This window comes from Stegodyphus dumicola, chromosome 6 (assembly GCF_044657685.1).
Source record: "Stegodyphus dumicola isolate Sdum_Otavi_A_Nest chromosome 6, ASM4465768v1".
NCBI lineage: Eukaryota > Metazoa > Arthropoda > Arachnida > Araneae > Eresidae > Stegodyphus > Stegodyphus dumicola.
Window position 1 is genome coordinate 16,352,486 of NC_140773.1, and position 22,265 is coordinate 16,374,750.

Below are 22,265 nucleotides of genomic sequence, written 5' to 3' on the forward strand. Positions count from 1 at the left end.
TGACAAGAAACACATTAAACCAAAACTTTCCCTTTCATAGGTTACATTCATACACAGAAAAAGTACTTAATCAACGAAAAATTTGCTTTCTGGTATTTTGAATTTTACACCCCGTAATTACGAAATCATCATACGAGAAGAAAGTACTAAGTTGGACCCATTTTTGGTGCAGATTTAGGTTAGTTTTAATTTTACACTTGTTTAACAAGACTTGAGAAAATGATGAATTAAGTCGGTGTGCAAACATGATACATGATAATCAAAATCGTAAAACAACCTTGTATTTAGCGTTGGTATAATGAAACACTCAATCGATTTCAAAGGCAGCTAAAGGTCCCTCCTCATCAGGAGAAAGAAATACCTAGAAAGAAGAAAATAAAATAAAGGAGTCACAGAAACACGTGGTCTTTATCAGCACTGCACGTGGTTATAACTAGATTTTTAATCAGAGTTGCACTGGCCGCCTACTTTTACTGAGCCAGGCTATCTGATCAAGCATAAAGGACAAGAAAAATTAGCGAAGTTAAAATAGGGAGCGAGGGGCAAATGCACCTTACGCTCAAAATCTGAACTTCAAATAATGGAAAGCAACCACTGAACGGATTTTTATACCCTCTGGTAGTACCAAACGCGAGGAGGTAACGCCATCTATCGGCAAAAATAACTGAATTAAGATAGTAGAATTTTAAAGGCATTAGGAAGGACTGGATTGGACTTCAAATCACTAACTAAACCTGCTAAATCTTTGTGAATGTGAAAAGCCTCAAGAAAATCCAACTCACCTATGGAAGAAGCCTTTTGGATAATTTTTGCAGACCCAAAATCAAAATTATGGTTAAAAGTCCAACTATGATACGCTATTGAAGACTTGTTAATTTCGCCTTTTCTGACATAAGATTCATGTTCCTTGATACCAAACTTCAACGCTCTTTTTGTTTGGCCAATATATCTTAAACCACACTAACACGATATACTATAAATTCCCCAAGAATTCAAGACAGAAACGCAATCTTTTAGAATCGAAGGGTGAATTTTATTAATAGGGAAGAAACCGACTTGAAAATTGAATTTCTGGAGAATCCGTGCAATTTTATAGCTAACAGCAGGATAAAATGGAAGCACGACAAGGTCATTAATATTATTTCCAACAGTGGTGTTCTTTGATGGGAATCTGAAAATTTTTTAACGGCTTTATCAATAATCACGGGAGAAAATCCACGATCAATCGCAACTGCTCTCAAATAATTAAGTTCATTGGTAAGCAAAGATTCAGAGGAACAAACTTTAAGCGCGCGGATACATGATAGTTTTAGCCATTAATAGATAGTGAGAGCGTATGCCTCTAACTCCTTATCATAACAGTCAAGGAGTCAATTATAATAATGTGTCATGAGGCAAGCGTCATGACACAAAGTTAAATTTCAGCAATCTACAAAAGCAGTTTTTTCTAAAGCATTGTTTATAATTCTGTAAGCACTCATATGCTGTTTTGTACCGGATATTATTGGTGGAAAATGTATTCCATCTGAGCGATATATGATACAGTCCAAGTATGACATGAAACAGAAATGGCTTATATTATTCTACATTTACATTCTATACAATTCTACACATACTGAATATACATGCACTCATAAACTTTAAAATCAGATAGATAAGAATCTCAAAACATGAATCATATCCCTATGTTATGTAAAATATTTAATAATCATCATATTATTATTATAGCTAGTTAGTATAATATTGAATTAATTATTAAGTAAGATAACAGTTTATGGTTATATTATAATATATATCAGCTAATATATAAGGTATAATACCTTATCATATTAGTTAATGATAAGGTATTAATACTTATACCTTATCAACTTTTTGGCGAGCTGACTACAATTTATCTTCTTCTTATTACACACACACATATATATATATATAATAAAAACAAACTTAGAAGTAATATTCAGCAGGAATTTTGATCGCATAGAAGTGCTGATCCATAATAAATAGGAAATTGAAGGCTAAAGCAGATTAAATCTCATTTTTTATTTCAGCAAACATGTTGCGGCCGTAAACAAGTTGGCACATTAATTGTGCCTATTCCAAAAAGTATACATTTTAGATAAATTTGCCGTAAGAAAGAAGGCGTAGACAGACAGCAGTCAAGGTAGGCGAAAGCGTAGAAAGCAAGTGTGTATGCTCTGTGTGAAATCTTAATTCAGGCTTAGTTTTTGTTCTCAGTGCATTTTGATTGGATATTTAAAACTTCTGTAAAATTATTATTGGCTGTTTGAGTTTTAATTCCATTTACATCATCAGAATTATGTAAGAGTCATATAACATGGATTAATCTAGAAATGACGCAGTGCTGCCTTAACATATATTCAATATGCTACAATTTTATATCCAGTAAATAATTTTACGCCATAAAAATTGCTTATTTGTCTTTCGCTTTAACTGTAGCGCGGACAAGGAAGAGGCCAATCAAAATAATTTTTTTTATGAGCCACACAATAATACATCGAATAATCCTCTGCACCTTAACCCTTTGCGGCACAGTGTGTCCAGACCTAAAAATTTCCTTCTCTACGCACAGAAAAATTGAATGAAAAAGGATTTATAGGTTACTCTGAACCTTCTTTATTTATATTAGATGGCAGCTCAACACAAACCAGTCCATATATTTTAGCCATGTAGTTTTTTAAAACCCTCATTTTTCAAAGAAATCTACCAGATTATTTTTAGGGTATAAAAGGAATTGTTTGAAAAGAAATCTCTATGTTATTTTTTTGTCTGTATGCTAATCTCTTTATTCTATACTAGTTTTAAATTTTTACCTTGAAATCTTGCCTAAAATCAAACGGCGAACCCTAGGTGTGCCCAGACCGGGCTCACCGACAGTCTAGGAAAACTGAAAGTCTGTATTCTTTGTTTCTCCGCATCTCATCGGTCAGCTTATTGACAACAATGCTCGTTTCAGCACTCTATTCGAAGCTCTATTCAATCAGTGTGCCCACTTTGGGCACACTCACAGAATTAATATGATAAGTGCTATCTTCACAAAATTTTACTTGTGTACTCCTCTAGGCCTAATTAGATTGCCTACCATTTTTTTATCAAAACTCCAACTTTATAAGGTAGCGTGCCGAAAAATGTTAAGAGTGATAGTTTGGTCACCCTTAATATATACTATAACAAATGAGTTAAGTACACTATTAATACTATAACAAAGCTTTGTTAAGCAGACTTTATAAGGCAGTAAAGTTAATGTTCGTAATAGGGCTCACGTAAATAAGGAAAAGTATAAAACATTAAAAAAACTGTAAAAGTAGCTAATGCGCAACATCTTTTGTTTTCAATTAAGACATTGCAGCTGGTACAAAGCAAATCTGATTGTTGTCGACAACGAATTCGGTAAAACGCTCGAGAAAATCTTAGCAATGACAAGAGCTTTTGAAGTTAAAATGAGGATCTTAATGTCTAGATGGAACAACAGAAAATAAACCGTTTTTATTTGTAATATATAACAATTATAAGGTTATTTTCTCCATCCTTCCAGCATGCCTACGTGATGTAACGATAGCACACTCGGCGCGTATTCGAGAGTTCCATGTTCGAGTACCGGCAAGGGCGTTGCTCATTTTTCACGTCCCCAGCATTACAGAACCTAATGATTCTACACAGTGTTCCGTACTATAACAAATCTAACTAGTTAAGTACATTGTTTTCAAAAATAAGGTTATAATTCCATATTATTGTAGAGATCGCTACCCAATCAGACCTGTGCGAGTCCACGAGCCAGTGAATCAATTGATGGCTCGTTTAGATGATCTATCCAGACAAGTCAGTGCTTTGATACGGAGTAGCAATGAGAACAAAGTGGCTGTAAGGTGTTGGAGATGTGGTTCTGAAAGTCACCTACGACGGCAATGCAGAACACCCCAGGGCACGGATAATAAAACGGATGATTTGACAAGACCAGTGAATGCCTTGAGACGGAATATTGGTGAGAAGAAACCGACCCTAAAGTGCTGGAACTGCGGTGTTGAAGGCCACATACGAAGGAACTGCAGAACACCCCAGAGCACGGAAAATAAGAGAGGCGGGTTAAATAGACAATTAAATTCCATGGAACAGAAAAGGATTGACAAGAAACCAAAGTGCTGGAACTGTGGAACTGAAGGCCACGTACGAAAGAATTGCAGAACACCCCAGGGTACGGAAATTGAGACCATTTCTTAGCAACGACGCAGGAAACAACTGAATGGCCATATCGAGGAACGGAGGTTGCCAGATAATGAAAACCCTTGTTTTAAAGCGCTCAAGATTTCTATAGTGAGTGTCAGCAGTAACGAACTGTCCATGAATGGGCATATCGATGGAGTTCCTTGCAATATGATCATTGACACAGGAGCTAATGTTACCATCATTCGGAGAGATTTAGCTCAACAGTTTAAAGATAAACTTATCTGGACGCCATCCTCTGTTACCCTTCAGACTGCGTCTGGTGATAAGATCGACATAGCTGGGAAGTTAAACGTGAACATCACGTTTGGAAGTGCCGCCTACCATCACACGGCATATGTGGCGGATATTACAGATCCATGCATACTCGGATTGGACTTTTTAAGGAAATACAATTTTTCGAAAAGAAAAAGAGATATTTATTAAATGTTACATGCACGCGCTCTTGTATTTTTCAATTTTCCGGCTTAGCTTTCTTTTAATATTCGTCACGCGCTGCACTGCGCGGGAAATAAAACCATTTAATTTATAATTGAACTAACATTAGCTTTTTAAATACCAAATTCGTAACATTATATTGCGTTTTTTATTCTAGAAAATTAAGGTCCTGAAAAGAATTTAAAACTCATGAATAGATCTAATTTTTGAAGATAACCCACAATTAAGCTATGGTGAAAAAGAAAACTCGTTGTACTTTAAAAAAGATATCAAATCGATTAAATGACATTAAATCGATATTTTAACTATACCATCTACAAGATTTTAACTGCTAATAAATTCAAGATGGCGAATTATCATGCAGAATACCTCAGTTCTGATGAAGATATCTTAAGGCAATGGTCACAAACTCGCGGCCCCCGAAGCAGTTTTATGCGGCCCTCGAATACGTTTTAATTGCGTACTTATTGCAAATACGGTGCTTGTAGTTTTAAAGCCATGAAGATATAAACTGTCCCGATATAAACTTATGTACTCGGCTGCCATAGAAAGGTAAAATGAAATAATAGATAAAATGAATGCATTGAGGCTTTTGTATTTGTGACTGTAAGCTTGTAATGTCAAGGGTGGACGTGACAAGGGTAATGTGGGAGAATTTCTCGCATATGTATCGTCTGTTAATTTAATCTGACAGTCGTGAGCTGGTGGCGCTTCAGTATTCTGAAATTTCCGGTTAAGATTAAAAGTAAATTATTTAGTAATTGAACATATTGGAATTGCCTGAAATAATGTCTATCTAAAATTTAACATTAAGCTTGAATACGTTTGAATTACAAAAAGTAAACAATCGGAATTTCTTGCAAATACCACCTTTTAGACTTCAAAGAGACAAAAAATATAAATTTGAATTTTTTTCTTTTGTTTTTGAATTTGAATTCTTTATTGAATTTGAACCTGAATTGTCTGAATTTCAATTTTTTAATTGTTATTAGTTATGTATGTTTTGATAAACATTCAGTAAGTAAAAATTAGAATTTATTTCTGTTTTATTTCTTTCTTAGTCCAAAGGTGAATTTGCCCAGAAGGACTATTAGATTCGTTTTGGCATTTTGCGTTGAAATGTCTGTTTACTTTCCAAAATGTTGCCACCAAATAATACAGCCCTGTATTATATTTAAAGCTGCATAAATGTTTTTATGTTTCTTGCATTGTGATAAGATAACGGTACCTACAGCCATCAAATTTTGAATAACGTACGTTTCTACTCGAATATGGGCATTTGGAAGCCCGAATTTGGAATTTGCTTTATTATCGAATTCATATTTTGTAAAACTTAACAAATGTTTAATTAACAAACTCAACGATTTCGAAGCGAGCGATGGCGACATTGTACGAAAAAAAAAAAAGCATGAGACTGTGTATGGGAAATTCTAAAGATATGGTCATTTTAAAATTATTTTGCGATATTGATGTTGAATTGAATTTTGTGGTTTAAATGCGAAGAGCATGATATTTAACAAATAAAGGTAATATACAAAACGTTAAAAAAAAAAACACCCCTGTGGGCGTAATATAAAATCCGAAACCTTTCAGTTTTTTTTATTTTTATTTTCATGTTTTTATTTTGTTAATAATGTTTTTACTTCCTTGTACGAAGTAAAAAGGAAGTATTATAATCGCGAAAAGCTTCAGGCAGCATATTTCAACGAAAATATCCATTTTGACCGCTATCGAATGCAATTTAACGATGTTTTTGCGTGATATCTGTACGTAAGGACAGAATAAAATACTCTTTCCTTCAAAAAAATTATAAACCTGCTTTAAAATTAATTCTGAAGAGAATTTTTTGTGGCGCCTGTACGAACGTATGTACGTACGTGCGTACGTACGTATCTCGCATAACTCAAAAACGAGTAGCCTCAGAACGTTGAAATTTTGTATATAGGATTGCTATAATATGTAGATGTGCACCTCGTATTTTGGTTGCAATCGGCCGCACCAAACGTATATAAATATATTTATATATATATCCACTCTCTTACCCGGCTCAGTGATCTCAGTTTCTTTACTCTTATATTTTTGTAAATTGTACATTTTTTGCTTTAAAAATGATTGAATTATGTTGTTTTTATTTTCCGGTTAAGGATTTTATGCCTTTAGTAAATCTGTGTGCAATATTTTTAGAATTATCAGCAATTTTAAAGTTGTTTAATTGCCGCTAAGCCTGTTTTTAATGGCGGCCATTGATGTTTACATTTGAAACAGGAGACTAGTGGATTTGTTGCCAATCCAGAGAAACTTAGCTTCGCAACAACAAAGATAACGCATTCATTTATTTTTGCCAATTAAATCATGCTTAATTCTTTCTGGAATTTTTTCGAGGAAATAAGTGTTTGAGATTTACTTCGTAATTTTCGATATAGATATTTTGAGTTTTTATGTATTTTTGCCTTCTCGCGAAGTGAGAACTGAATTAATTGAATGAGAAATACTCAATCGTCTGTGAAAAACTGTTTCTTTTTTGATTTGTTTGCTTAATTTCTTTTATACATCATTCTAGCTTTATTATAGTATTTGAATAGAACATGTGGCAACGATTAGATAATTCTATTCTTTAAATGATATACATTTTGTGCATTCTGAGTTCTAATATGAATGAAATATAATACTGTTAAGTAAACCTAGCGCCAGAGTGTCGCTATGGTAAACAAAGTGAATTTTAAAGAATGCATTTATTCTATTGTGGTTTATGCGCTGTCGGCGAAATAGGTTTCATTCAATCTAATAAGTATAAATAAAATGCAAGAAAAAATGCGTATAATTTAATATTCCGTACAAGGAAGTCATGTTGGTGTACACATAAGATTTTTTAATTTTACTCAAAAAAGTGTTGTGGTCCGTCAGCTGCTTTCAGACAGAACATGCGGCTCGCATGCAGTTTGAGTTTGAGATCACTATGTTAAAGAATGATTATCCGAAATTTTATGTCGTTCTTCCTCAGTCACCATCAAAAAGGAAGGATACTTTGTAGTACATACATGTATGTATTTAGTTGACTCCTCCTTTCCAAGTAAATTAAGTGCCTTTAAGCACTTCGGGATTGATCGGGATTTAAACACAAATTTATTGTTTTAGTAGCAGGTGCTATACTAGCTACATCAATTACTGTTATGTTAAAATACAAATATTTCAGACATCAAGTATTCAGATTTTAGATATCAAATGTCATTCATGGAGTATGAGAAATTAAACGCTATAATTAATTCTAAATATTTCATGTAAATAAATATGTGGGGGAAAATAATTACTTTGTGTAATATCTTTTAATAATACATATATGTATATATTATAAAGCAAGAAATTTAGAACTAATGTTTCACAAAGACGAAAATTTTGAAATGCATAATTCATAAATTTCAAATAATCTAATGAATGCAACAAAGAATTTAATAAATGTAAAAACCAAAACTTTTAAACAATCAATATCCCAATTCAAAAAATTCCTTAAAGAAATTAAAAGAAAAAGAACATAACAGAAGAGTAATTAAATCAACTTCGAAAATACTAGGCATATTTATATTTTGTTTTTTAAAAAATTGTTTTCTAATTATATATATATATATATATATGTGTGTGTGTGTGTGTATATATATAATATAAAAAATACGTAAATAAAAATTATGACACTTAATTAGTAATAGTCCCTTAATTCCTCATTTTAATTTGGGGATTTCCCTTCTCTAGTCTAAAAATAGTAATAATTTTTCATAATGATGATGACGTAACTCATTCGGAACACAAACCGAAACCTTTTCTCTTAATAAGCTTCCGTACTGAGCTAACTACGCACTTAGCTTCTACTTCTGTTCTCGCTAAGACGTTGCCTTGGTGCCTTTTTCCTAACCCAATAATATCAAAAGTGTACATATTCTTGAAAAGGCAGGACTAGTGTGTCAGTTTGTTTGTAGCCTTCAAAATGTTTATTAAATATAAAGAAATAATTGGACTCCCTCAGCTGTTAAATTTGTTCTCCATTATATTCAACATCTTCAATAACTATGCTATCGACTTTCATACATCATTATACCTAAGTCCGCTTCATTTACATATATAATTTAGTTTTTATATAAAATGTTTCTTTCATAATGTATATATATGTGTGTGATGTACCAGCTTTTGTCCGGAATAAATAGATTGGTGAAGAATCATAGATGTAGTCGTAGCTTAAATTATCAGACCATAAGTTTAAAAAGCAGGATCCATTCATTATTGGTCAGGAGAAATAGCAGTTACAAAATTCATATCTCCGGAGTAAATAAAAAAGAACTACTAATAACTTTTTGTATGAAGTTTACTGCATCGTTACATTAAAGAAAAAGCCCCGATATTCCTTTGCGAGTCCTTTTAAAGCCTCTGGAAATGCGGAGCTTCCAAGAAATGACGTCAGCCATTCCAGTTCGCTTTAAATATCTCCAGAACATTCTATAACTGTACGTGTAGAAAAGGCGGGAAAAACAACTTGACTACGGGGCTGCGGATTTAATTCCACGTACTTTCAAATAAGAGACCGTCGCCATTAAAAATGAAAAGAATATACAGTTAGAATTTTAAGTGTATTCTTGACTATGGAATTTTATTATTACATATATATATATATATATATTCTGCATTTGCTTGCTTTAATACAACCCTCACGTAATCACATGTTTTGCATTGCGTTTAAAATGTAATTTTTTAAGTGCTGTTTCATTGACACTTTCAGTTTCAGTCGCTAAAATAGTGCATTTTATAATATAAAATATTTTATATTAGATAAATATTTTAATAGACATATAAAATTAATTAAATTAATTCCATTAACATTTGAACTTGTATGTCCCGCTTTTTCGTTTTAAAAAATTTTTTTTATTATTAATTGAGGCCTTAATAAAATGTGTGACGAATCGTTCACAGCTATTAATTTAATTTATTTACGTTACTCTGAAATTCACAAATTATTATAAATTATTTCTTTCTACGCCTTTTTTAAATCCATCATGGAAAAATATTAATGTCAATAAAAGGCGCATATTTTACCATCGGATATAATACAATCAATCGTCTCCAAGCAATATTGTTTTTAAATAACCACTTCTGGAAGTTACCAATATTTCTGAAACGTAAATAAGCATTAATATTCAATATCAACACTTCAAATAGACACCTCCCACAGAAGAAAAAATCACTTGAAACCGTACTGTCTCTCTCGTTCTAAGAAGTCAACGATAAGGCAGAGTATCATTTTGGAAATTTGATTCATAAATATCATCGGCTTTGATAAAATGTTTGCAACGATATAAAACATATCAGATAAAAGTGCTTCGAAAATACGTCTGTCAGTTTATGGAAAGGATTAAACAAAATCAGTAATATCTCTTTTCGAAATATGATAATGTATTTTTGAGACAGCTTGAAAGGAAGCTCGAAATGTGTCAACGATTTAAACACGTAATATTATGAAATGCATCTCTAATTGTCATCGCTTAAACACGTAATACTATGAAATGCATGACTAATTATCATCGCTAAATACTACACTTCGAAGAAAGTTATTACAAAATGATTTCGAACACTGAGTTTCGCTAAAATAGTGCATTTTATAATATAAAATATTTTATATACACATATAAAATTAATTTAATTAATTCCATTAACATTTGAACTTGTATGTCCCGCTTTTTAGTTTTAAAGAAATTTTTATTATTAATTGAGGCCTTAATAAAATTTGGGTACTTTTCTGTTATCGGGATTGGATTCAGAAATGCATGAATGTATGCATGTATGTTCGTACACATACATACATACATGCATACACACATACATTTCTGAATCCTATCCCGATAACAAAAAAGTACCAAAATTTTTCTGATATTACACAATTTTTATAATTTTATTTTCTAATTTCAAATTTTAGTCCTCTTAGAACTGTCCTTCCTAGAAAGGTAATGTTTGACCTACATGTATATATGTGAGGGAGGAAAATCGTGAGCGTGAAACGCGAAAGAATAATTGAAGATTTATTATAAATAAATGTATACAATTTTTATCCCAAAGTGCGTTAGCCTAAAAAGGCTATTAATTTCGTTTTGGCATTTTGCGTCGATTCACTATAAACGGCAAATCACTTTTCAAATTGTTGACATCAAATATTAGAGCCTTGTATTATATTTAAAGAAGTTAAATAAGGAAGAACCTGCATAAATGCATCTATGTTTCTCGCATTGTGATAAATCAACGGTACCTAGAGCCATCCAGTTTTGAGAAACGTAGTCCTCCACCGAATATGGGCATCTGAAAGCCCTAATTTGGAATTTGTTTTATTATCGATATCATATTTTGTAAAGCATTTACCAGTTTTTGATTAACAAACTCAACGATTTCAAAGCAAGCAATGGCAACACAACACTGTACGGGAAAAAATATTCTTATCTCCAACGGGCGAGACTGTGTATCAGAAATTCTAAAGATATGTTCATTTTAAAATTATTTTGCAATATTGCTGTTGAGCTGAATTTTATGGTTTAAGCGCGAAGAATATGATATTTAATAAATAAAGGTAACAAACAAAACGTTAAAAAAAAGTTCCTTTGGGCGTAAGGTAAAATCTGAAAGATTTCAATTTTTTACTTTAATAATTTTCTACTCGAAAATAAATACATGTAATTATTGTAAAATCTGAAAGATTTCAATTTTTTACTTTAATAATTTTCTACTCGAAAATAAATACATGTAATTATTATAATAAAAGGAGAAAAAGTCAAAACTCTGCGGTCCTCCAAAAGCTGTCTCCTGAACCTTAATTGATGCAGAGCAGAAAATCGAATGTTTTGTATTAACATTCAATATAACTTCGATACTTAATTTAGATCACGCTAAAAATTGGTTCCGAAACGGAAATGCAAGAACGTATTAATATCAATAACATGTTATACTTACTGGAATCTTGGACAAGATAGCCTCTGGAAGTGACTAGATGTATCATGAATGCTAGTAATACAATAGCAGATACAAAAAAATGGTAACATTTCACGTTTCGGCCCATTTTCAGTCCAAACAGTTGTAAAACCGTTCAGAGATTTTTTGAAGCTGAGCAGAAGAACTGCTTTGTGGAAGGAAAAAGAAAAACCCGGACGGAAGCACTTGCTTCTTCAGCAGGACATTGAGAACATCATTGTGAAGAGTTTATCAGTTACTCGGTCAGTATGATACCGCCTCCACACAAAACCACTGACGTGATGTCAACACTACTGTTGCAAGCCTCGTTAAAAGTGATATGTGTAATAGTCGGCGGAGAGCGTGGTTTAAAAGCGTTGGGAAGGGATTTTGAAGTAGACAGTTAAGACATGTGATATTTTTATGAGGTTTCTCCCAGCTTTTAATTTTTTTTTCCCCCCGATTTATTATCGTCGTCAACATCCTCATTTCTTTCATCTGCCAGTTTTCATCTCCAACGGAAGTGACTCGGTTTAATAAGATTACTTTCCGGTGGTCGAGATTTGGAAATTTTTCGGGTGTATTAAAAGAACAATATCGTATTTTTTTTAATGAGTGATCACAGCGAAGAAGAGGTTGGCCTGGAAGACTTTTCGTGGTTTTTCCTTTGTATAACGAATATAAGATCCAGGTTCTTTCTCATACAGTCATTCCGGAAGGCATTCCTCTAACTCCCAATAAAACCCCATGGCCTTTGTGTGCTCTTACCAGAGCTGATTATAAATGGTCTAAAAGATAATCATTTCAGTAAAAGACAAAGGAAATGCTTTCATACACGTGTATTAGTCAAAAATATATCTCTTGAAATACTTAGAAAATAAATGAATGGCTGTAACTTCAACATATTGTAAGTATTTTTTAAATTTCAATAACCATAGAACGGCAGTTATCTCAGAGCATAGCAGTATGCTTTGAACATAGTTCGGAACTGTTTATGTCCTTATTTCTTCAAGGATATTTCGAAGCCTGTTTATGCCTGTGTGTTTCAAATCATTACGATTCAGAACTATTATCTAAATTCACCTATAGACACATTAGGTTATTTCGAAGCAGGAGACATGAAAAATGAGCCATGCCCTCGCCGGTTGTCCAGCCTCGGATCTCTTGACACTATAAAAGCCCAAACGTCAAGACCGATACACTGTCCCACACTTATTTTATGACGCAGTTTCTAACGGGACACGGCCCATTCCTCACGTACAAATTTCGCTTTGGATTCATAGATAATGACACCTGCGAATGTGGTGACCCTCACCATCTCTTCTTTTCATGCACCCTCAGAGCCCAGTACAGGCTCAAAAAGCCTAATGACAATTACTGGTCCCAAAAGTTCCAAACTACAAAGAGACTAAGACAAGACCAGCTAAAGATCAAGGCTGTAATAGATAAATGCGTAATAATGTACAGGGCAGAGCACAGCAACAATTTGCAGTAACGATCATAGTGATCCACTTGAAAGCCCTTAGGGCTCAGTGTATACACACCGGCAGACATTTGCTGGCTGGGCACATCGTATCTCTGTGACTATGGCCAACACTGACTCATCAAACCTTACTAATTAGAGGCATTAGCTACAGCACAGCTACCTACTTTTGATTGTCAAGTGGTAGTTACATTGTAATACATCACCTTCAAATGGAGGTGTGCACTAGCACATGAACGACAGCACACAATGCTTAAATCTCAACTAATGTATACTCGTAAAGCTCCTACACTGTTCTGTACCCTGTTGGTGGTAACCACTAGCATTTCTCTACATATTCTTTGAATTTCTATATATATATATAATTGTACCAATACCATAAGAATGTCTATTATTAACTTTGTAACTCTATGTAAATCTACGCACTTGTACCTCTTAATCATATGTACTGCAACAACAGTGTATGTATTTTCATATTCAGTTGTATTGCCCTATTACTATATTTATGCAGTATGACAATGGAAAGCAACTCTTCAAGGGCCCCGTAACTGTGCCCAAATTGAGAACCCCTCTTTGTTTCTCTATATATAATTGTACCAATATCATACGAATGTCTATTATTAACTTTGTAACTCTATGTAAATCTACGCACTTGTACCTCTTAATCATATGTACTGCAACAACAGTGTATGTATTTTCATATTCAGTTGTAATCCCCTATTACTTGATTTATGCAGTATGACAATAGAATGTTAGCAACTCTTCAAGGGCCCCGTAACCGTGCCCATGTTGTGAACCCTTCTTCTTCTTCTTCTTCTTTTTTTTTTTTTTTTTTTTTTTTTTTAGTAATAGAACATGGGTATACCCAGGATATATCCGGGGCGGAACCCAGCTCTGCTGCTTAAATTATAAAAGCCTTTAATTTTTATTTAATGACAGAATTTCACTGCTACAAAATGGCTTATTATTGCAAAAATAAAACTTTGTAACAAAAGTTTTAAACATAGTTCTCGGACTCGTGTAGTTAGTCTAATTGCCTTAAATTTATGTGATGAGTATCATGTTTAGATACCCGTACACTCTAACTACAATTTTCAGTCTTCTGAACATTCATAATTTTGTTTGGAAAAATACTGCCGTCATTTTAATACGATAAGGTAACAAGGTGCATCGTATTCAAGTAGGAAAAGCAAACGGGAATGGGTAAGCAGGTCTGAGCAACCCTTTATATTCATTACGCTCCCAAAGTAAGCAAATGCATTTCATATTGTTTCCGGTATATCTTTTTCCGTAAAAGGAAATAAACCATAAGGAAAAGGTGGTCATCTAACTACACATCTATCCCCAGCTTAAGCTTGCAACTCTGGCAAGGAACTAAAGCCCCTTCGATTGCTTTAAAACAAGTTTTAAGGATTATCATGGAAGCTCCATATTTCATGAGAAACGTAGAGCTTTGCAGAGATCTTAAGTCCTTCTTAGTGTTAACGAATAATTATTCAGGAAAGCTGTAGTTTGCGATACTGTCTGCTAAAGGCATGTCGATTAAGAAGTAGAACTGGATGACCACCAGCTTAGACTATGTGATGCGTATATGATCAGAAGCATTACTCTTCATCTCTTCCTAAGTGAACAAGAGAATGAATCTAGAATATTCTACACACTTCCAGGCATCTACCTCTTTCTTCAGCCCTTAAATCCCAATTGCTTTACAAAAATTGAAGTTCAAGAAATTTTCTTTGCCAGGTCCTTAAAAGATTTCGCTAAGTTAGTCTAGCAATTTTACATAAAGTTATGGTGTCACTCTTCATTAAAAGTTTATACAGGACTGGACTCAAATGTCGGCAACTTGTCGCCAAAAATTCGTTGCCAAGACCATCGCAATATTTCGCCAATTTATCGAGATCGTCATTTATCTCAATGTTAATTAGTCTTGCCCTGTAATCTTATTTTTCCAGCAGTGTTTCGACTCTTCAGATTTTCATGTTACATTATACAAAAGATACTACAGTTTTAAACAAAGCTTCACTAAAATTATTAACATATATACAAAAATTGGTAATCATATAATAATTTTTAGTTTTAGCTAATGAAAATTTACTTTAAATAATTGTAAGATAGCAAAGTATGAAATTACTTAAAAAAACTGTTAAGATTTTTTCACTTTTAGTTAAGGAAATTGCATGCTGAATTCAAGTATATAACGCACATTTGATTATTCTGTTGCCTAATTTTCGTACGGAATAGCGTTTTCTGGCGTATATAATTTTATGGTTAATCTATTTCTACATCATTTGTTACATTTGTTGAAAATGGATGAAAGTAGCCTGAAAAATCATGCCCTAATAGAGAAAATATAAATTAGATTCTGAATATTCCAGCAAATAATTCACAACAATTAAAGTAAAACTTCAAATTCAAAAATTTCCACTCTGTTATATCAAAGACTAATTTATAAAAAATATTAGCATGTAAAATTTCTTAAAACTAAAATGACATTCTTTTATATCATACGCTAATAATAATTTTATAAAAAAAAGCACTACTCAAAGAGGCAGTTCTAAAATAAATTTCCCTTGTAGATAAGTTTTTAGCTACATCTCAAAAATAAAGACGCAGAGAGAAGTTCTGTTTTTTTTTTTTTTTTTTTTACACGCTGAACTGCTTTTTTACAATTTTCCAATACAGCTAAGAAAGATGATTTACAAAGACTCAAAATATAAAAACCTAGTAAATTGGCATACTTTACCCATAAAAAGTTATCTGTAACAAACTACGCATTTGTTATGAACTTGAGTTTCGTTCTATTATTTACCGTTAAAATTTTGATAATTTTTAAAGCGTCTTAGCCAAAATTCTATTCGCACATTATTAATAGAATTTTATGAATTTCATGTGATATAGTAATTGGAAGACAGACAGATTAGAAATGTTTTGATAAGTTTCGTCTGTATTATTAAAAAAAAAATTTTAAAAAAAGACGTTAAATTGAAAATTTTAAATAGTCTTCTTTAGCTTAGATGTTCAATGCTTTAAATTATTTAAATTTTTATTTCTTAAAAATAGTTGACAATTGTTTGTTTTTTAATGATTACTGACAGTAAAATATTTCTTTGAATTTATTAAAATGTTATATATTTGTTTGTTATAACTATGAAGAATTCTTAATGTCACAGATATGGAAATAGTTATCAGAAAAGAAAAAAAAAAAAAAGTGGAACAAAAATGAAATCCCAAAACAACGTTTTTTTAAAATATTAATTACTCTAAAAATAAGATATTGTTTAGTACTACAAACTAATGAGCTATATTATCTTTATTTTAAAAAACATTAATCCTTTGGGAAATTATTAAAAATTTCTCATTACAGTTTTCTCATGTCCTTGAGTTGAAATAAATGTTTGCAACATAACGAAAGTTTCATTTATAAAAATCAAAAACTTCTTGATTTTTGTGCTTGGAAAAAAACATAAGAGCATTAAAATTATAATCAGTTTCTTTATGAAAAGGAAGCGTTAAAAAAATCCAGAATCTTTCTTTTAAAAATGTAATATTTTAAAAAACATATATAATTGGTTTTAGCATTAAGAATGGTTTTATTTTCCAAAAAACGAAAATTAACAATTCATTTTTAATACTTTGGGAGATTATTAAAAATTTCGCATTACAGTTTTTCTCATGCCCTTGAGTTGAAACAAATATTTACAACAATTTCATTTATAACAATGAAAAACTTCTTGATCTGCCGGCTTGAATAAAATAAGAGCATTAGAATTATAAACAGTTTCTTTATGAAAGGAAAGCGTTAAAAAAAATCCAGAATCTTTCTTTTAAAAACGGTAATATTTAAAACAAATATGTTTAATTTTAGCACTGATCATGATTTTATTTTCAAATTATAATCAGTTTCTTTATGAAAGGAAAGCGTTAAAAAAATCCAGAATCTTTCTTTTAAAAACGGTAATATTTAAAACAAATATGTTTAATTTTGGCACTGATCATGATTTTATTTTAAAAAAAGAAACTCCTGCGTCGGCCGGGAGTCGAACCCGGGTCAACTGCTTGGAAGGCAGCTATGCTAACCGTTATACCACCGACGCCTCGTGTGACTTTGCGATCTTTACCGTTTTAAAGATGTAAACAAGGCCAGTGACCGTTCACGGCTCACGTTTTAACCCAGTTTCAATTTTACACGAGACTTGAAGGTGAAACCAACTTCTCATGCATCAAGAGCTGGTAAAACAATGACAAATTTACAACAGACATTTTTTGCACGTTGTTATTACCTTAAGTGTTTCCGCTTTCAACAATTTTCTGACTCAAAATCAGTGTCGTAGCAAATGTACTCACTGCGCATTTAATCTAATCGACTTAAAGTGAGAAATTATGTTTTAATAAATATCACAAAATTCGTTAGATTAGAACACAGCATTATCTAATTCAGTAAAAATTGCGGAAGCACTTCCGCAGAGAACCCAGTAAATGTAAACATCGCCAACTTTGGCGATAATAGTTCAAACCTGGTAACCCAGCGGATTTATCCAATTCGCTTGTTCGAAGTTTGCAACCATTCTTCTTGGGTTCATTTTGTTGAATTATCACTGTCGTTGTTCGCATTTGCAGCTTTATATTATTCTTCTCTTATTTATTATTATTTTTTCTGAATTTGTTAACAACGAATGGATAGAAATATTTTCGTAGATAGATGCCGGTTCTCGGTTCGGGATGAAAGGAAGAAAGTACGGCGGGAGGGGTGAATGCTAATTTGTAACACGGCTGTTCAAGTTGTGTTCTTAATTATTAACAGCTCTAAGAACCAGCAATTTAAATAACTAAGTAATGCTTTTATTTTTATTATTGGTTATTGTCATCTAAAATGAGAATAAATCAATTTTCTGGCTTAAATTTTAAAAATATATTGTTAATGCTTTTCTAACAATAACCTTTCAGAGGATGGCTGGTGTGACATAAATAGATGATTAAATTGAAATAAAAAATATTATTGATTATCTAAGATGACGGAATAGTTTGATGCATCACTATGGTCATCAAAATTAGCAAACCACTGCTGGTGTAAGGAATATATTGTTTTCTGTATTAACTGGAATTTAAGACAAATTTTTTTCGTTTATCACGTTTAACATGTTAATTTCAGTACATTAATACAAATTTATATTTTTCAAATGAATTTTTATGTCCGTTATAAATGCTTATATATTGTCTTATACTTAATATATTCTTTTCTGTGCTAACTTGAATTTAATACAAATTTATTTAGTATATCACGTTTAACCAGTTAGTTTTACATATACATGCTTATTATCTGTGAATTTTTACTACCATATGCTAAATATGTTGTTTTGTCTGCTAACTTGAATTTACATGCACTAAAAATCACGTTAACAAAATATCACGTTTACTGCTCGGCTTATCGCCGATGAAACGCGAGCTTGGCGAGTAAAAATGCAACGGCGCCAACGGGTTCTTTCCCGAAGCGCCAACGGGTTCTCTGCGGATGAAAACCCAAAATTGCAGTCTGTTACGTTTTGACAAAAATATTACAGAAAAGGGCGAAGGTTATAAATAAAAGCTCGTCTCTGCCTTTAGTAATTTTAGTTTTAAATAATAAATAATATTTTGGTGTCTTTCAGGTGTCATTACAGTATTATATAGTCTAGTCATTACAGTATTATATAGTATTATATAGTCTTTCTTAGTATTTTTTTTAATGGAACGAGTAGGTAATTAATTACACAAAGCACGAAAAAAAGGACCCTTGAATAAGAGTTCATGTGAGATATGTTCACATTTATGTTAAAAATTGACTAAAAATTATTGTATAACGTATTAAATTACAAAATGTCTAAGATTCGAAACATGGATGCTACTAACACTGATTTTCCACCCCCAGTTCAACTATTCAGGAGAGGTCGTAAGAGATTATAACATTTTCTTCGGCTTACTTTCGTAGAACAACACATCCCGCTAGCAACCGGAAGGTTTGTGGTTCAAATCCGCTGAGGACGTGCTCCATGATTTTCATATTGCCTGCACAAAAACGCTAAATTTTCACATATAAACCGTAATATAAACGTATCCGTAATCCGTATTATAAACATATGATATACATTTAATTTCCGTGTTATATAAACTATTACTCATAAATATTTCTTAAATCAACAGAATTGTCATAAATTGAATAAATTTTGTTGTTAAAGTTGAAGAAATTTTCGCTCAACGGTTAAGAACTTATAACCACTCGATAATCAAGAAGCCTGCGCATAATTCTGAGGTCTTTACAAAAAAAAAAAAAAAATCATTCACAAACACTGAATTTGAGTTCAAGGGCTGTGAATAAATTATGGCTGTGAATGAGTTTTAGTTTAGAATGAAGAGCGATCTCAAATTTTTTATAATTTTCTACAGAATTTATTGAATGGACAAAAAAACGAAGGCATACTTATTCCCATTTTGCAACAGACTTGCTTTAAATGACTTAGAGAGAGGAACGTTATGATTATTTTTTTTCCTTAAGTTAAAATATCAGTCTAGAAATAAAGAACAATTATTTTCTAGTGTCATTTTGTATCAGGACTAAACACTGCGCAAAAGAAAAAAAAAAAAAAAAAAAAGGACAGTTCTATATCTCTCGTTCTACAGGGCCGATTGACAAAATTCAAATTGCGTTTTTAATGTCTCGAAAGCACGACTTAGGATATATATAGATTTATATATCGCATTGTTCTAACATAGGTATTTTGACACAAAATTGGACTTTTTCTAAAATAACGTACCATTTTTTCCCGTATTTCGATTCTACGACTCAAACTATGCGTAGATATTAAATTTTGTAAAATTTGGTGCGAAATTTACGGAGAAATTCAAAAATTTATCTTGGCCCAATTTTTTTAGTTTGCGCCCTGAATAATTCACTTGGCGAACTTCTTAATATGTGGCAACCAATTTTACTTTCCCTTCCACTACGTCGGAGCGAAAAAAAAAAAGGCACTTCGTTCCTACCTTTTTACATTAGGCATGACGGGGAAAAAATTCACATCGTTTGTACTTCGTTTAGCAATGTGTCTAAACCACATTTCATGTTTCATCGCTTTCATCAAATATGCCTAAATTCAAAACGCGCCAATATATAAATTTACGTATATCTTCGAAAATTTTGAATAAAAAACTGTAATTTTTTGCAGGTATGCTTAGAAATATGTCTACTTTAAGATGATGGTAAAAATTTTATAGATTTATAATTCAAAAATTTTTTTGAAAAATTTTTAAAAATTATTTTAAAATACAAATTTTTAAAATAAATCATAAAAAATAGGTGAATTTTATTTGGAATGAACCTGAATTTCGAAATGTGAAAGAAAGAATCAAATAAATTTAATAAAAAAAAAAGATTAATAAATATATACTAAACTCAATTAACATTGAGGAGCTTAAACTCTGAGAGCTAATTTTTTAAAAACTACTCGTGAGATTTTTTTCAAAAATTGGTAGTTTGGCGTAATTTGAATCGTAGAATCAAAATATGGAAAAAAAATTGGTACGTTATTTCAGAAAAAGGTCCTATTTTGTGTCAAAATACCTATATTAGAACAAAGCTATATATAAATCTAATATATATCTCTAATATATAATAATCTCTAATCTCTAATCTAATATATAATAAGTCGCGCTTTCGAGAATAATATAATAATTTCGAGAATATATAATAAGTCGTTTTTTTTTTCGAAAAACGCAAGTTGAATTTCGTCAATCGGCCAGTAGAACGGGAGAACTGTCCCATTTTTTTTTTTTTTTCCCGCAGTGTAGCTTTAGTTTCTTCTAATAAACCGTTATCACACACGATATTTGTTGCCGGAACAAAACGTTTGCAGCAACAGTTCTGAGAAACGCCCTTTGGCGATATAGGATTACCATCTTCACTTGGTAACAGGCTGAAAGCCAAACAAGAATCAGTTATCGCTCAGATTGGCGAAAGTGACGTTTCCTTTCAAGTGACATTCGCTTCTTCGTGTTGTTTCGTATCGCTCACACGCTTTTAGTTTTAAATTTTATTGTTAGTAATGGAAGATAATAGAAAGGTGATTGCTCTCAAGTTAATCACTTTGATCTCCACTCTGGCACTTCAAGTAACAGATAAACACAATTCTGGTTATAGTAATCAATTACATCAGTAATGGCCAAATTCTGTATACACTAAAAACTTATCATCTCATCCTTTGCTCACTCCAGTCGAGCTCCTCTTTCCCCTCGTAATTTAACTACTGTACGCTTTTCCCCGAGAAAAACTCGTCGATTTCAAAATTATCATCTGATGTCAAAATGTCACACACTGGTAGGGGTCCGAAATCGTTAGCGCTCTACCATAATGCAGAGAAAATGTAAAGAGGCGATTGATGCCTAATATTTCATGCTTTCTCCACAGCGGGGTTGTAATAGGAGCACAAAGGGAAGCTCATTACTTACACGGGAAACAGGATATTGCTTCAGGTACCCTTTGGGCTGGTATTGGAATGGAACTCCTGCTCATTTGGTAGCATGCTTTTAGTAGACCGTCTATGTTAATTTTCAAATGAGAGACAAAGGAACACAGACATTTTTTTCCTGAAAAGTAGGCGGTTTTCGAAATAGGTTTCTAGTTGGTGAAAGAGGGAGAAATATTTCAAGGAACGATCCATACTACATTTAACCCCCGATGAATGTTTGCTGTTGCTAACATCTAAAGGCATATAACATATTGAAAATCGACGAGATTGGAGCAAACGGTGAAGAGGTTAAAAGTAAACTGCAAAATTAATATCAATCAATAAAAAAATAAACAGTCGAAAGAAAATAACCTTCCTGTTGAAATATTTCTCTTACACGCTTCTATTATGAAATAATTCAGAAAATTTTGAATTATCGGATCATTCTTCTCGGAACATGCCATTATCGAAACCTCATAACCTTCTAAACTTTATCAATCCTGAAAATCTTATCATTTGGGCTCGCAGCTTTATATTCTATGTCTCAAAAATTAAAGCAAGCTCAACCTATCACATAAAAATCAGTGGTTTCAAACTCAAATTGCATGCGGGCTTCGTGTAGAAGCTGGAGAAGAAGGAGGCAAATTTCTTTTAAG

The 22,265-nt window shown here is 32.3% G+C and overlaps 1 protein-coding gene and 1 non-coding gene across 2 annotated transcripts in view; both read right to left on the reverse strand.

Moving 5' to 3' along the window:
• The window catches only part of LOC118205901 (cartilage oligomeric matrix protein-like), a 242,136-nt gene extending 230,157 nt beyond the window's left edge, over positions 1-11,979 (reverse strand). Inside the window, exon 1 of the mRNA XM_035378174.2 lies at positions 11,653-11,979. Coding sequence (XP_035234065.1) covers positions 11,653-11,758 — 106 coding nt within the window. The 5' untranslated portion in view covers positions 11,759-11,979. The remainder of the gene's footprint in view (positions 1-11,652) is intronic.
• A 5,178-nt stretch (positions 11,980-17,157) lies between these two features.
• Positions 17,158-17,229, reverse strand: TRNAG-UCC (transfer RNA glycine (anticodon UCC)). The gene has a single exon. It is a non-coding gene; the product is annotated as a tRNA-Gly (tRNA).
• Positions 17,230-22,265: the final 5,036 nt, after the last annotated feature.